The sequence below is a fragment of the Eleginops maclovinus genome, chromosome 4 (assembly GCF_036324505.1).
Source record: "Eleginops maclovinus isolate JMC-PN-2008 ecotype Puerto Natales chromosome 4, JC_Emac_rtc_rv5, whole genome shotgun sequence".
Taxonomy (NCBI): Eukaryota; Metazoa; Chordata; class Actinopteri; order Perciformes; family Eleginopidae; genus Eleginops; species Eleginops maclovinus.
Genome location: NC_086352.1, coordinates 4633310 through 4646705, shown reverse-complemented (window position 1 = coordinate 4646705; position 13396 = coordinate 4633310). Strand labels below are relative to the sequence as shown.

Below are 13396 nucleotides of genomic sequence, written 5' to 3'. Positions count from 1 at the left end.
TTGTTCCGGTGTTTTCATCAATGGACCGCTGTCAGTGTCCCAGTGAGTCCCGGTGAGTCCCGGTGTTTGCACCTGCAGTGTGTCCGTCTCTTTAAAGCAGGTCACATGTCTTCCTCCTTCCTCCTCCTCCCTCCTCCTCCTGTTGTGACCGGTGTGTGAGTGTGTGTGTGTGTCCTCTCTCCGGTGCTCGGGATATAAAGGTGGATGTCTGCAGGCTGAGCTCCGGAGGAAGATGCTGCTGTTGGGGCTGATGCTGCTGCTGCTGCCCGGCTCTCAGGCCGACCCTCAGGGGGAGCCTCTGCCCGGTGCCCCGCTGGTTCCCCCGGTGCTCCGGGGGCCGGGGCTTGGCTCCTCCTCCCCCCTCCAGGAGGAGCTCGGGGCTTCAGGGGTAGCGCTGGCCCGATCTACTGTGGAGGAAGAGGCCGGGCCCGGGGACCCAGAGGCCGGGGAGGAGTCTTCTCATCACGGCGGGGGGTTCCGGGTGGTGCAGTGGGAGTGGAGCTACGTGCAGACCCCCTACATCATCGCCTGCTGGCTGCTGGTGGCCAGCGTGGCCAAGATCCGTGAGTCTGTGTGTGTGTGTGTGTGTGTGTGTGTGTGTGTGTGTGTGTGTGTGTGTGTGTGTGTGTGTGTGTGTGTGTGTGTGTGTGTGTGTAGACGTTACAGTAGAGCTCCTTTCTTTAGAATTTGAAGATAAATAATAGCCTCGCATATGTAGACTGTTGATATGCACATATATGTTTGCCTGTGTGTTAAAAGTTTATATATGTTTATAAGTAAGATTTTCTTCTGTATTTGAACAACTAGATTTATGACTTACAAACCTTTTAAAATGAATTAAAAGTACATATTTAAAGATCTTTTTACAGTATTTGGTTGTGTTTTACGATAGTTTAATAAAAAAACAGAAAGGGAAATTACTAAAATGATCAAGAGAAAATTAACTCAAAATGTTGAATATTTAATTACATTTATTTAATAATTTATAAACTCTTTATCATCACTTCTTAACATTTCATTTGCATTTTTGTTAATTTGAGAAAAAAGTGTTTTTACTCAACTTCAACATAAACTGTAACTGAGCATAAAGCAAGCGTCTTTATTTCATTAAACCCTGAATGAATAAAGTGTGATTTAATGAACTCTCTGACATCAGACGCTTCAGGACGAGCAGAACACATCGTCTGCTGAGAGACAAACAAGAGAAGTTCATTTTGATTGAAATAATAACAGAAACAGCTGGCTCTGTTCCAGTGACGTCCGTCTCTATGAACCTCAGTAAATACACCCTCTCTCCTCGGCGGAGTCAGGTCTTTAAGGAAGATCTTCTCTCCGTTCGCCAACATTAGCTTAACAAACTGTCTTTAAATCACAACGCTATCTCTCACTAAGCTAACAGCCTCTTCCTCACTTGACCCTGCGTTACTTCGTGCTGTTGCCGTCTCTACGATACTTTTCATTAAGTTCAGTAACACCACGCTGCGTTACTTTGCGATGTGTTCCTTTCATTGCTCTTTACTCATTATGTGGCTTTGATCCACTTGCAAATGTGTTGCTGTATGTTACAGTAATCACGCTGCTTGCTGTCCTCGTCTTCACTTTATATACTTGTTACTTTAGGGTACGCTACTCACCACTACATGGCGTTACAATTTCTTATTGTGCATTAAATTGCAAAATTGGGTTAGACATGTTTCTGGAATCTTTATCTCTGCATGTGTGGCCGCCAGTCCAGAGTGTGTTTCCACCGCAGAGAGATGTGGTCAGGAGTTTATGGAATACAATCAAAATATAGCACTCAAAGACATGTCTACAAATACTAAAACCAGAGAAGAGGATAACGCTGAAGTGGTCTCTTCATTTTTTCCGCGGCTGTATATATGAAGAAATATTGTCCACTCCAAACCAACTTTCACTTGAACTTTATTTTACGTTTCCTTCGTTTCGATGTGTAACTTCTTTACCTGCACACTTCTGAAGAACCTCTCACAGCGTCAGGAAAACAGCTTACACATACGTGTTATTAGAAGAGTGAAGTATACATGCACCAGAATCATGTGTTTAAACACGTCACCTCAGTTCCTGATTAGACTCAGTTCCTAATTAGACTCAGTTCCTGTAGTCTCAGTCCCTGATGAGACTCAGTTCCTGGTGAGACTCAGTTCCTGATTAGACTCAGTTCCTGGTGAGACTCAGTTCCTGATGAGACTCAGTTCCTGATTAGACTCAGTTCCTGATGAGACTCAGTTCCTGATGAGACTCAGTTCCTAATTAGACTCAGTTCCTGTAGTCTCAGTTCCTGTAGTCTCAGTTCCTGATGAGACTCAGTTCCTGGTGAGTCTCAGTTCCTGGTGAGACTCAGTTCCTAATTAGACTCAGTTCCTGTAGTCTCAGTTCCTGATGAGACTCAGTTCCTGGTGAGTCTCAGTTCCTGGTGAGACTCAGTTCCTGATTAGACTCAGTTCCTGATGAGACTCAGTTCCTGATTAGACTCAGTTCCTGATGAGACTCAGTTCCTGATGAGACTCAGTTCCTGATGAGACTCAGATCCTGTACTCTCAGTTCCTGTAGTCTCAGTTCCTGATTAGACTCAGTTCCTGATGAGACTCAGTTCCTGATGAGACTCAGTTACTGATGAGACTCAGTTCCTGGTGAGACTCAGTTCCTGGTGAGACTCAGTTCCTGATTAGACTCAGTTCCTGATTAGACTCAGTTCCTAATTAGATTCAGTTCCTGATGAGACTCAGTTCCTGATTAGACTCAGTTCCTGATGAGACTCAGTTCCTGATGAGACTCACTTCCTGAATAGACTCAGTTCCTGTAGTCTCAGTTCCTGATGAGACTCAGTTCCTGATGAGACTCACTTCCTGATTAGACTCAGTTCCTGTAGACTCAGTTCCTGATGAGACTCAGTTTCTGATGAGACTCAGTTCCTGTAGTCTCAGTTCCTGATGAGACTCAGTTCCTGATGAGACAGTTCCTGATGAGACCCAGTTTCTGATGAGACTCAGTTCCTGTAGTCTCAGTTCCTGATGAGACTCAGTTCCTGATGAGAGAGTTCCTGATGAGACCCAGTTTCTGATGAGACTCAGTTCCTGTAGTCTCAGTTCCTGATGAGACTCAGTTTCTGATGAGACTCAGTTCCTGTAGTCTCAGTTCCTGATGAGGCTCAGTTCCTGATGAGACTCAGTTCCTGATGAGACTCAGTTCCTGAATAGACTCAGTTCCTGTAGTCTCAGTTCCTGATGAGACTCAGTTCCTGTAGTCTCAGTTCCTGATGAGACTCAGTTCCCGATGAGACTCAGTTCCTGTAGTCTCAGTTCCTGTGGTCTCAGTTGCTGATGAGACTCAGTTCCCCTATGAGACTAGTTCCTGTAGTCTCAGTTCTTGATGAGACTCAGTTCCTGATGAGACTCAGTTCCTGAATAGACTCAGTTCCCCTATGAGACTCAGTTCCTGTAGTCTCAGTTCCTGATGAATCTCAGTTCCTGATGAGACTCAGTTACTGATGAGACTCAGTTCCTGATGAGACTCAGTTCCTGAATAGACGCAGTTCCTGTAGTTTCAGTTGCTGATGAGACTCAGTTCCCCTATGAGACTCAGTTCCTGTAGTCTCAGTTCCTGATGAGTCTCAGTTCCTGTAGTCTCAGTTCCTGATGAGACTCAGTTCCCGATGAGACTCAGTTCCTGTAGTCTCAGTTCCTGTAGTCTCAGTTGCTGATGAGACTCAGTTCCCCTATGAGACTAGTTCCTGTAGTCTCAGTTCTTGATGAGACTCAGTTCCTGATGAGACTCAGTTCCTGAATAGACTCAGTTCCCCTATGAGACTCAGTTCCTGTAGTCTCATAGTTACTGATGAGACTCAGTTCCTGATGAGACTCAGTTCCTAATGAGACTCAGTTCCTGAATGGACTCAGTTCCTGTAGTCTCAGTTCCTGATGAGTCTCAGTTCCTGATGAGTCTCAGTTCCTGATGAGACTCAGTTACTGATGAGACTCAGTTGCTGATGAGACTCAGTTCCTGAATAGACTCAGTTCCTGTAGTCTCACTTCCTGATGAGACTCAGTTCCTGAATAGACTCAGTTCCTGTAGTCTCAGTTCTTGATGAGACTCAGTTCCTGAATAGACTCAGTTCCTGTAGTCTCAGTTCCTGATGAGACTCAGTTCCTGATTAGACTCAGTTCCTGTAGTCTCACTTCCTGATGAGACTCAGTTCCTGATGAGACTCAGTTCCTGTAGTCTCAGTTCCTGATGAGACTCAGTTCCTGTAGTCTCAGTTCCTGAATAGACTCAGTTCCTGATGAGACTCAGTTCCTGATGAGACTCAGTTTCTGGTGAGACTCAGTTCCTGATGAGACTCAGTTCCCGATGAGACTCAGTTCCTGTAGTCTCAGTTCCTGATGAGACTCAGTTTCCGATGAGACTCAGCTCCTGTAGTCTCAGTTCCTGATGAGACTCAGTTTCTGATGAGACTCAGTTCCTGATGAGACTCAGTTCCTGAATAGACTCAGTTCCTGTAGTCTCAGTTGCTGATGAGACTCAGTTCCCCTATGAGACTCAGTTCCTGTAGTCTCAGTTCCTGATGAGACTCAGTTCCTGATGAGAATCAGTTTCTGGTGAGACTCAGTTCCTGATGAGACAGTTCCTGATGAGATTCAGTTCCTGATGAGACTCAGTTCCTGATGAGATTCAGTTCCTGATGAGACTCAGTTTCTGATGAGACTCAGTTCCTGATGAGACTCAGTTCCTGATGAGACTCAGTTTCTGATGAGACTCAGTTCCTGATGAGACTCAGTTCCTGATGAGACTCGCTTTCTGGTGAGACTCAGTTCCTGATGAGACTCAGTTCCTGATGAGACTCAGTTGAATACAGATGCAGTCAAGAGGTGATCAGCTGACCCCTGACCTACAGGTGAGGGTCAGGTGTAGCGCCCCCTGGAGGGCTGGAGCAAGAGCGTTACTGTCCACAGGTCGCTCTGCCTTCAGAGGGAAGCAGCTGATGGAATGTTATTATGGTTTATATTTTTTAAATCGTCCGTCTGCTCCTTTAAACCCCCACATACCCCCCCAGACAGCCCCCCCCTGACAGACCCCCCCCCCCCACACAGGCCCCCCCCACACAGGCCCCCCCCATCCTCGTCTCTTAAACATTCTGTTCCTCCGTCACAGGTCTGTGTGACTCACTGCAGACAATCACACTCTATACATGCTGCTTATTAATGTCACACACAAACACACACACACATACACACACACATACACACACACATACACACACACAAACACACACACATACACACACACATACACACACCCACACAGTGTCCATTGAGCTGAAGGAATCCAGTTAACTGTCGTCATGAGAGACAGAATTTCGCTCGCAGATATCCAGAGAGAGTTTCGCTGGATGATATTTGTAGTTCTGTATATTTTTTACGGACATGAATCGAGAACATGGAGTCAACGATTCCCTGAAAGATCTGCTTCATGTTTTCATATCAATGCTGATCAGGGACTACTTTCAGCGGCGGATGAATCCAAATATGCACAATTGATTCTCTGGAGGAGTATTAGTGTCAGCAGAAGGTGTGTGTGTGTGTGTGTGTGTGTGTGTGTGTGTGTGTGTGTGTGTGTGTGTGTGTGTGTGTGTGTGTGTGTGTGTCAGCAGCTGTTGTTCCCACAGATGGTGTTTTTCTGTGTGTGCTGAAGACACTGTTTTGTTTTTATTAAAATGAATTACAGTTAATCACTCTGCTCCTCTTCAGATCAAATTAACCCCCGTTTTAAATAAATACATATACATATCAATAAAATAGGTATAGATAAATATTTATAAATATACATAAATAAATATGTTAACGGTTTTATACTCAAACACACAAGCTGTGTGAAGAGAAGCAGACTGTGTTCAGGTTCTCTTTGATGTGTGTTGATTTATGAGTGTGTGTGTGTGTGTGTGTGTGTGTGTGTGTGTGTGTGTGTGTGTGTGTGTGTGTGTGTGTGTGTGTGTGTGTGTGTGTGTGTGTGTGTGCGCGCGCGCGCGCGTGCATGTGAGTCACAGCAGGGCTTGATGATTTAATAATGGATAATAATGACGTGTCTGAGGTCATGTACACCGTGTGACAGTGGAAACACGTTAGAGAACACGGACACCTGACAGCACCAACACCTCTCATCTCTGCCGTATTAACACCCCCCCCCCCCCCCCCCCCCCCCCCAGTGTTCCACTTCTCCCAGCGCTTCACCACGGTGGTTCCTGAGAGCTGCATGCTGATCCTGCTGGGCCTGGTGCTGGGGGGTGTGGTCCTGTTGGCCAATAAGAAGCAGCTGTACCAGCTAGAGCCCGCCCTCTTCTTCCTCTTCCTGCTGCCTACCATCGTGGGCGACGCCGGGTACTTCATGCCGGCGCGCCTCTTCTTCGACAACCTGGGCGCCATCCTGCTGTACGCCGTGGTGGGGACGCTGTGGAACGCCTTCTGCACCGGTTTCTGCCTGTACGCCGCCAAGCTGCTGGGGGTCATAGGTCAGTACCGGGGGGGGGCTCACCTCTATTCCAAGCAGAGCATCACGTGGCGTTTATTCAGGGATACACTGAAACATACGGTGTGTGTGTGTGTGTGTGTGTGTGTGTGTGTGTGTGTGTGTGTGTGTGTGTGTGTGTGTGTGTAGACGAGCGTGTGGAGGCGGGTCTCATGGACTTCCTGCTCTTCGGGGCTCTGATCTCGGCCGTGGATCCGGTCGCGGTGCTCGCTGTGTTCGAGGAGGTTCACGTCAATGACACGCTCTTCATCATCGTGTTCGGAGAGTCGCTGGTCAACGACGCCGTCACCGTGGTGAGGAACAAACAAACACACACACACACACACACACACACACACACACACACACACACACACACACACACACACACACACACACACACACACACAAGTCAGGCCTTTATGCAGGCCTTGATTGTGGATTGGGAGCACCTGAGGGAGAGGCTGCACCTGCAGAGAGACAATCAGAGGGAGAGGGGGAGAGAAACACACGGCACGTAACACTGCCTGTGCTGCAGCACCTCTCCTCTCCGTTCACCCTCTGTCTGAAACCAGAGCCCAGTCTGCTGTGATTGGTTAGCTGGTCGGCTCTGTTGTGATTGGTCAACCTCTTAGAGATGTCCCGCCCCTTGTGCCGGAGCACTAACCAATAGGAGCGTTAGTGTCCACAGTGATGTCACTATGTTCTGAAAGTAAACAAAGGAGAACATTGGAGGTGTTTCAGGTGGGGAGGGGGGGACTCCTTCTGGATTGAACAGGGATTTCAGCCCCTGCAGACCCTTTACATGCACTAAAGGACCCCCCACAGGAGGCAGCAGGGCCTCCTGGTGGTGCAGATTCCTGCAGATTATGGCAGCTCTAATCCTCAGCAGCACAGAGTAAACTAATCCCAGTTCCCAGGATCCCTTTCTGCTTTCTGCTGAGTCAGTGTTAGAGGAAGCCCCCTTAGGCTGCGTGGGGGGGCACTCTGTTTACAACATGGGAAACTATAATGTGAGCCGGAGGAGGTCCCATTAGAGGAGGAGACAGAGCACTCATTATATCCTATAGAAAGGAACACACACTTTCATTATGGGATGTAACTCACATTTGAATCTTTTATTGTTTGTTTTTGGACAAAATTAGACATAGATCAACTCTGACCATCAACAATATTTGTTCTGTTTACTTTCAAACAATCAGCTATAACTATTAAATAGAGAGTCCTTAAATCCCCTCAGATTGTTTGGTAGTTTAAAGTTGTTAAAGTTCACATGTTCTTAACGTGTTCCTCGTGTGTTTTAGGTTTTATATAAAGTCTACATCTCCTTCGTGGAGGTCGGGGTGGAGAACGTGCAGACCGCCGACTACTTCAAAGGAGTCGGTGAGTCACGGGATCAGTCCTGCCTATTACTCATCCTGATACTCAACCTCCAGCATATTTACTCTTCTTCTTCCTCCTCTTCCCCCTCCTCCTCTTCCTCAGCCTCCTTCCTCATCGTCAGTGTTGGAGGAACTCTCGTTGGTCTGGTCTTCGCCGTCTTGCTCGGTTTCATCACTCGTTTCACTAAGAAGGTCCGAATCATTGAGCCGCTCTTCGTCTTCCTGCTCGTCTACCTCGCCTACCTCACCGCCGAGCTCTTCTCCCTGTCCGCCATCCTGTCGTAAGTCTCTAACTTCCTGTCGTAATTCTCTACCATCCTGTCGTAAGTCTCTAACTTCCTGTCATAAGTCTCTAACTTCCTGTCGTAAGTCTCTATCATCCTGTCGTAAGTCTTTAACTTCCTGTCATAAGTCTCTAACTTCCTGTCGTAAGTCTCTATCATCCTGTCGTAATTCTCTACCATCCTGTCGTAAGTCTCTAACTTCCTGTCGTAAGTCTCTATCATCCTGTCGTAAGTCTTTAACTTCCTGTCATAAGTCTCTAACTTCCTGTCGTAAGTCTCTATCATCCAGTCGTAATTCTCTACCATCCTGTCGTAAGTCTCTAACTTCCTGTCGTAAGTCTTTAACTTCCTGTCATAAGTCTCTAACTTCCTATTGTAAGTCTCTAACTTCCTGTCGTAAGTCTCTATCATCCTGTCGTAAGTCTTTAACTTCCTGTCATAAGTCTCTAACTTCCTGTCGTAAGTCTCTAACTTCCTGTCGTAAGTCTCTAACTCCCTGTCCTAAGTCTCTAACTTCCTGTCGTAAGTCTCTTTCATCCTGTCGTAAGTCTCTAGCTTCCTGTCGTAAGTCTCTACTAAGTCTCTAACTTCCTGTCGTAAGTCTCTTTCATCCTGTCGTAAGTCTCTAGCTTCCTGTCGTAAGTCTCTAACTTCCTGTCGTAAGTCTCTGTCCAGTCCTGTCGTAAGTCTCTATCATCCTGTCGTAAGTCTCTAACTTCCTGTCGTAAGTCTCTGTCATCCTGTCGTAGTCTCTACTTCCTGTCGTAAGTCTCTACCATCCTGTCGTAAGTCTCTACTTTCCTGTCGTAAGACTCTAACTTCCTGTCGTAAGTCTCTAACTTCCTGTCGTAAGTCTCTATCATCCTGTCGTAAGTCTCTAACTTCCTGTCGTAAGTCTCTACTTTCCTTTCGTAAGTCTCTAACTTCCTGTCATAAGTCTCTAACTTCCTGTCGTAAGTCTCTAACTTCCTGTCATAAGTCTCTAACTTCCTGTCATAAGTCTCTAACTTCCTGTCGTAAGTCTCTAACTTCCTGTCGTAAGTCTCTACTTTCCTTTCGTAAGTCTCTACCATCCTGTGGTAAGTCTATAACTTCCTGTCATAAGTCTCTAACTTCCTGTCATAAGTCTCTAACTTCCTGTCGTAAGTCTTTAACTTCCTGTCGTAAGTCTCTACCATCCTGTGGTAAGTCTCTAACTTCCTGTCATAAGTCTCTAACTTCCTGTCGTGAGTCTCTATCATCCTGTCGTAAGTCTCTAACTTCCTGTCATAAGTCTCTAACTTCCTGTCGTAAGTCTCTAACTTCCTGTCGTAAGTCTCTACCATCCTGTCGTAAGTCTCTATCATCCTGTCGTAAGTCTTTAACTTCCTGTCCTAAGTCTCAAACTTTCTGTCGTAAGTCTCTAACTTCCTGTCGTTAGTCTCTACCATCCTGTCGTAAGTCTCTATCATCCTGTCGTAAGTCTCTAACTTCCTGTCGTAAGTCTCTACCATCCTTTCGTAAGCCTCTACCATCCTGTCGTAAGTCTCTACCATCCTGTCGTAAGTCTCTATCATCCTGTCGTAAGTCTATACCATCCTGTCGTAAGTCCTCTACCATCCTGTCGTAAGTCTCTATCATCCTGTCGTAAGTCTCTAACTACCGGTCATAAGTCTCTAACTTCCTGTCGTAAGTCTCTACCATCCTGTGGTAAGTCTCTAACTTCCTGTCGTAAGTCTCTAACTTCCTGTCGTAAGTCTCTAACTTCCTGTCGTAAGTCTCTACCATCCTGTCCTAAGTCTCTACCATCCTGTCGTAAGTCTCTAACTTCCTGTCGTAAGTCTCTACCATTCTGTCGTAAGTCTCTAACTTCCTGTCGTAAATCTCTAACTTCCTGTCATAAGTCTCTACCATCCTGTCGTAAGTCTCTAACTTCCTGTCGTAAATCTCTAACTTCCTGTCGTAAGTCTCTACCATCCTGTCGTAAGTCTCTAACTTCCTGTCGTAAGTCTCTACCATCCTGTGGTAAGTCTCTACCATCCTGTCGTAAGTCTCTAACTTCCTGTCGTAAGTCTCTACCATCCTGTCGTAAGTCTCTACCATCCTGTGGTAAGTCTCTAACTTCCTGTCGTAAGTCTCTAACTTCCTGTCATAAGTCTCTAACTTCCTGTCGTAAGTCTCTACCATCCTGTGGTAAGTCTCTACCATCCTGTCGTAAGTCTCTAACTTCCTGTCGTGAGTCTCTACCATCCTGTGGTAAGTCTCTAACTTCCTGTCGTAAATCTCTACCATCCTGTGGTAAGTCTCTACCATCCTGTCGTAAGTCTCTACCATCCTGTCGTAAGTCTCTATCATCCTGTCGTAAGTCTATACCATCCTGTCGTAAGTCCTCTACCATCCTGTCGTAAGTCTCTATCATCCTGTCGTAAGTCTCTAACTACCGGTCATAAGTCTCTAACTTCCTGTCGTAAGTCTCTACCATCCTGTGGTAAGTCTCTAACTTCCTGTCGTAAGTCTCTAACTTCCTGTCGTAAGTCTCTAACTTCCTGTCGTAAGTCTCTACCATCCTGTCCTAAGTCTCTACCATCCTGTCGTAAGTCTCTAACTTCCTGTCGTAAGTCTCTACCATTCTGTCGTAAGTCTCTAACTTCCTGTCGTAAATCTCTAACTTCCTGTCATAAGTCTCTACCATCCTGTCGTAAGTCTCTAACTTCCTGTCGTAAATCTCTAACTTCCTGTCGTAAGTCTCTACCATCCTGTCGTAAGTCTCTAACTTCCTGTCGTAAGTCTCTACCATCCTGTGGTAAGTCTCTACCATCCTGTCGTAAGTCTCTAACTTCCTGTCGTAAGTCTCTACCATCCTGTCGTAAGTCTCTACCATCCTGTGGTAAGTCTCTAACTTCCTGTCGTAAGTCTCTAACTTCCTGTCATAAGTCTCTAACTTCCTGTCGTAAGTCTCTACCATCCTGTGGTAAGTCTCTACCATCCTGTCGTAAGTCTCTAACTTCCTGTCGTGAGTCTCTACCATCCTGTGGTAAGTCTCTAACTTCCTGTCGTAAATCTCTACCATCCTGTGGTAAGTCTCTACCATCCTGTCGTAAGTCTCTAACTTCCTGTCGTAAGTCTCTACCATCCTGTCGTAAGTCTCTAACTTCCTGTCGTAAGTCTCTAACTTCCTGTCATAAGTCTCTAACTTCCTGTCGTAAGTCTCTACCATCCTGTGGTAAGTCTCTACCATCCTGTCGTAAGTCTCTAACTTCCTGTCGTGAGTCTCTACCATCCTGTGGTAAGTCTCTAACTTCCTGTCGTAAATCTCTAACTTCCTGTCATAAGTCTCTACCAGTCCTGTCGTAAGTCTCTACCATCCTGTCCTAAGTCTCTAACTTCCTGTCGTAAGTCTCTAACTTCCTATCGTTAGTCTCTATCATCCTGTCGTAAGTCTCTATCATCCTGTCGTAAGTCTCTAACTTCCTGTCATAAGTCTCTAACTTCCTGTCATAAGTCTCTAACTTCCTGTCGTAAGTCTCTATCATCCTGTCGTAAGTCTCTATCATCCTGTCGTAAGTCTCTAACTTCCTGTCGTAAGTCTCTACCATCCTGTCCTAAGTCTCTATCATCCTGTCCTAAGTCTCTACCATCCTGTCGTAAGTCTCTAACTTCCTGTCATAAGTCTCTACCATGCTGTCATAAGTCTCTAACTTCCTGTCGTAAATCTCTAACTTCCTGTCATAAGTCTCTAACTTCCTGTCATAAGTCTCTAACTTCCTGTCGTAAGTCTCTACCATCCTGTGGTAAGTCTCTACCATCCTGTCGTAAGTCTCTAACTTCCTGTCGTGAGTCTCTACCATCCTGTCGTAAGTCTCTACCATCCTGTCGTAAGTCTCTATCATCCTGTCGTAAGTCTCTAACTTCCTGTCATAAGTCTCTAACTTCCTGTCGTAAGTCTCTATCATCCTGTCGTAAGTCTCTATCATCCTGTCGTAAGTCTCTAACTTCCTGTCGTAAGTCTCTACCATCCTGTCCTAAGTCTCTATCATCCTGTCCTAAGTCTCTACCATCCTGTCGTAAGTCTCTAACTTCCTGTCATAAGTCTCTACCATGCTGTCATAAGTCTCTAACTTCCTGTCATAAGTCTCTACCATCCTGTCGTAAGTCTCTACCATCCTGTCGTAAGTCTCTACCATCCTGTCGTATGTCTCTAACTTCCTGTCGTAAGTCTCTAACTTCCTGTCGTAAGTCTCTACCATCCTGTCATAAGTCTCTAACTTCCTGTCGTAAGTCTCTAACTTCCTGTCATAAGTCTCTAACTTCCTGTCGTAAGTCTCTACCATCCTGTGGTAAGTCTCTAACTTCCTGTCGTAAGTCTCTACCATCCTGTCATAAGTCTCTAACTTCCTGTCCTAAGTCTCTATCATCCTGTCGTAAGTCTCTAACTTCCTGTCGTAAGTCTCTATCATCCTGTCGTAAGTCTCTAACTTCCTGTCGTAAGTCTCTACCATCCTGTCCTAAGTCTCTAACTTCCTGTCATAAGTCAGCACTTCCTGTCTCTTTCAGGATGACATTCTGTGGGATTGGAGCTAATAAATATGTGGAGGCTAACATCTCTCAGAAGTCCAGAACAACAGTGAAGTACACGATGAAGACTCTGGCCAGCATCGCAGAGACCATCATCTTCATCTTCCTCGGCATCTCCGCCGTGGACAAGTCCAAATGGGCCTGGGACACGGGCCTGGTGTCCTGCACCCTCATCTTCATCTTCGTCTTCAGGGCCGCAGGTCGGGTTCTTTTTACTTCAGCGTGACCTCTGTGTGAATGAGTGACCTCTGTGTGAATGAGTGACCTCTGTGTGAATGAGTGACCTCTGTGTGCATGAGTGACCTCTGTGTGAATGAGGGACCTCTGTGTGAATGAATGACCTCTGTGTACATGAGTGACCTTAAGTGACCTCTGTGTGCATGAGTGACCTTAAGTGACCTCTGTGTGCATGAGTGACCTTTAGTGACCTCTGTGTGCAGGTGTGATTGACCTTTAGTGACATTTGTGTGCATGAGTGACCTTCAGTGACCTCTGTGTGCATGAGTGACCTTCAGTGACCTCTGTGTGCATGAGTGACCTTCAGTGACCTCTGTGTGCATGAGTGACCTTTAGTGACCCCGCTGCGCAGGTGTGATTGGTCAGACCTGGGTTCTGAACCGGTTCCGGCTCGTCCCGTTGGATAAGATTGATCAGGTG

The 13396-nt window shown here is 46.1% G+C and overlaps 1 protein-coding gene across 1 annotated transcript in view; it reads left to right on the top strand.

Moving 5' to 3' along the window:
- The first annotated feature begins 226 nt into the window (after window positions 1–226).
- Window positions 227–13396, top strand: part of slc9a5 (solute carrier family 9 member A5) — a 24522-nt gene continuing 11352 nt past the window's right edge. Inside the window, exons 1-7 of the mRNA XM_063882204.1 lie at window positions 227–563; window positions 6221–6523; window positions 6670–6833; window positions 7824–7902; window positions 8005–8182; window positions 12719–12939; window positions 13329–13396. The exon at window positions 13329–13396 is cut by the window's right edge and continues 135 nt beyond it. Of these exons, the coding sequence (XP_063738274.1) occupies window positions 233–563; window positions 6221–6523; window positions 6670–6833; window positions 7824–7902; window positions 8005–8182; window positions 12719–12939; window positions 13329–13396 (1344 nt within the window). The 5' untranslated portion in view covers window positions 227–232. The remainder of the gene's footprint in view (window positions 564–6220; window positions 6524–6669; window positions 6834–7823; window positions 7903–8004; window positions 8183–12718; window positions 12940–13328) is intronic.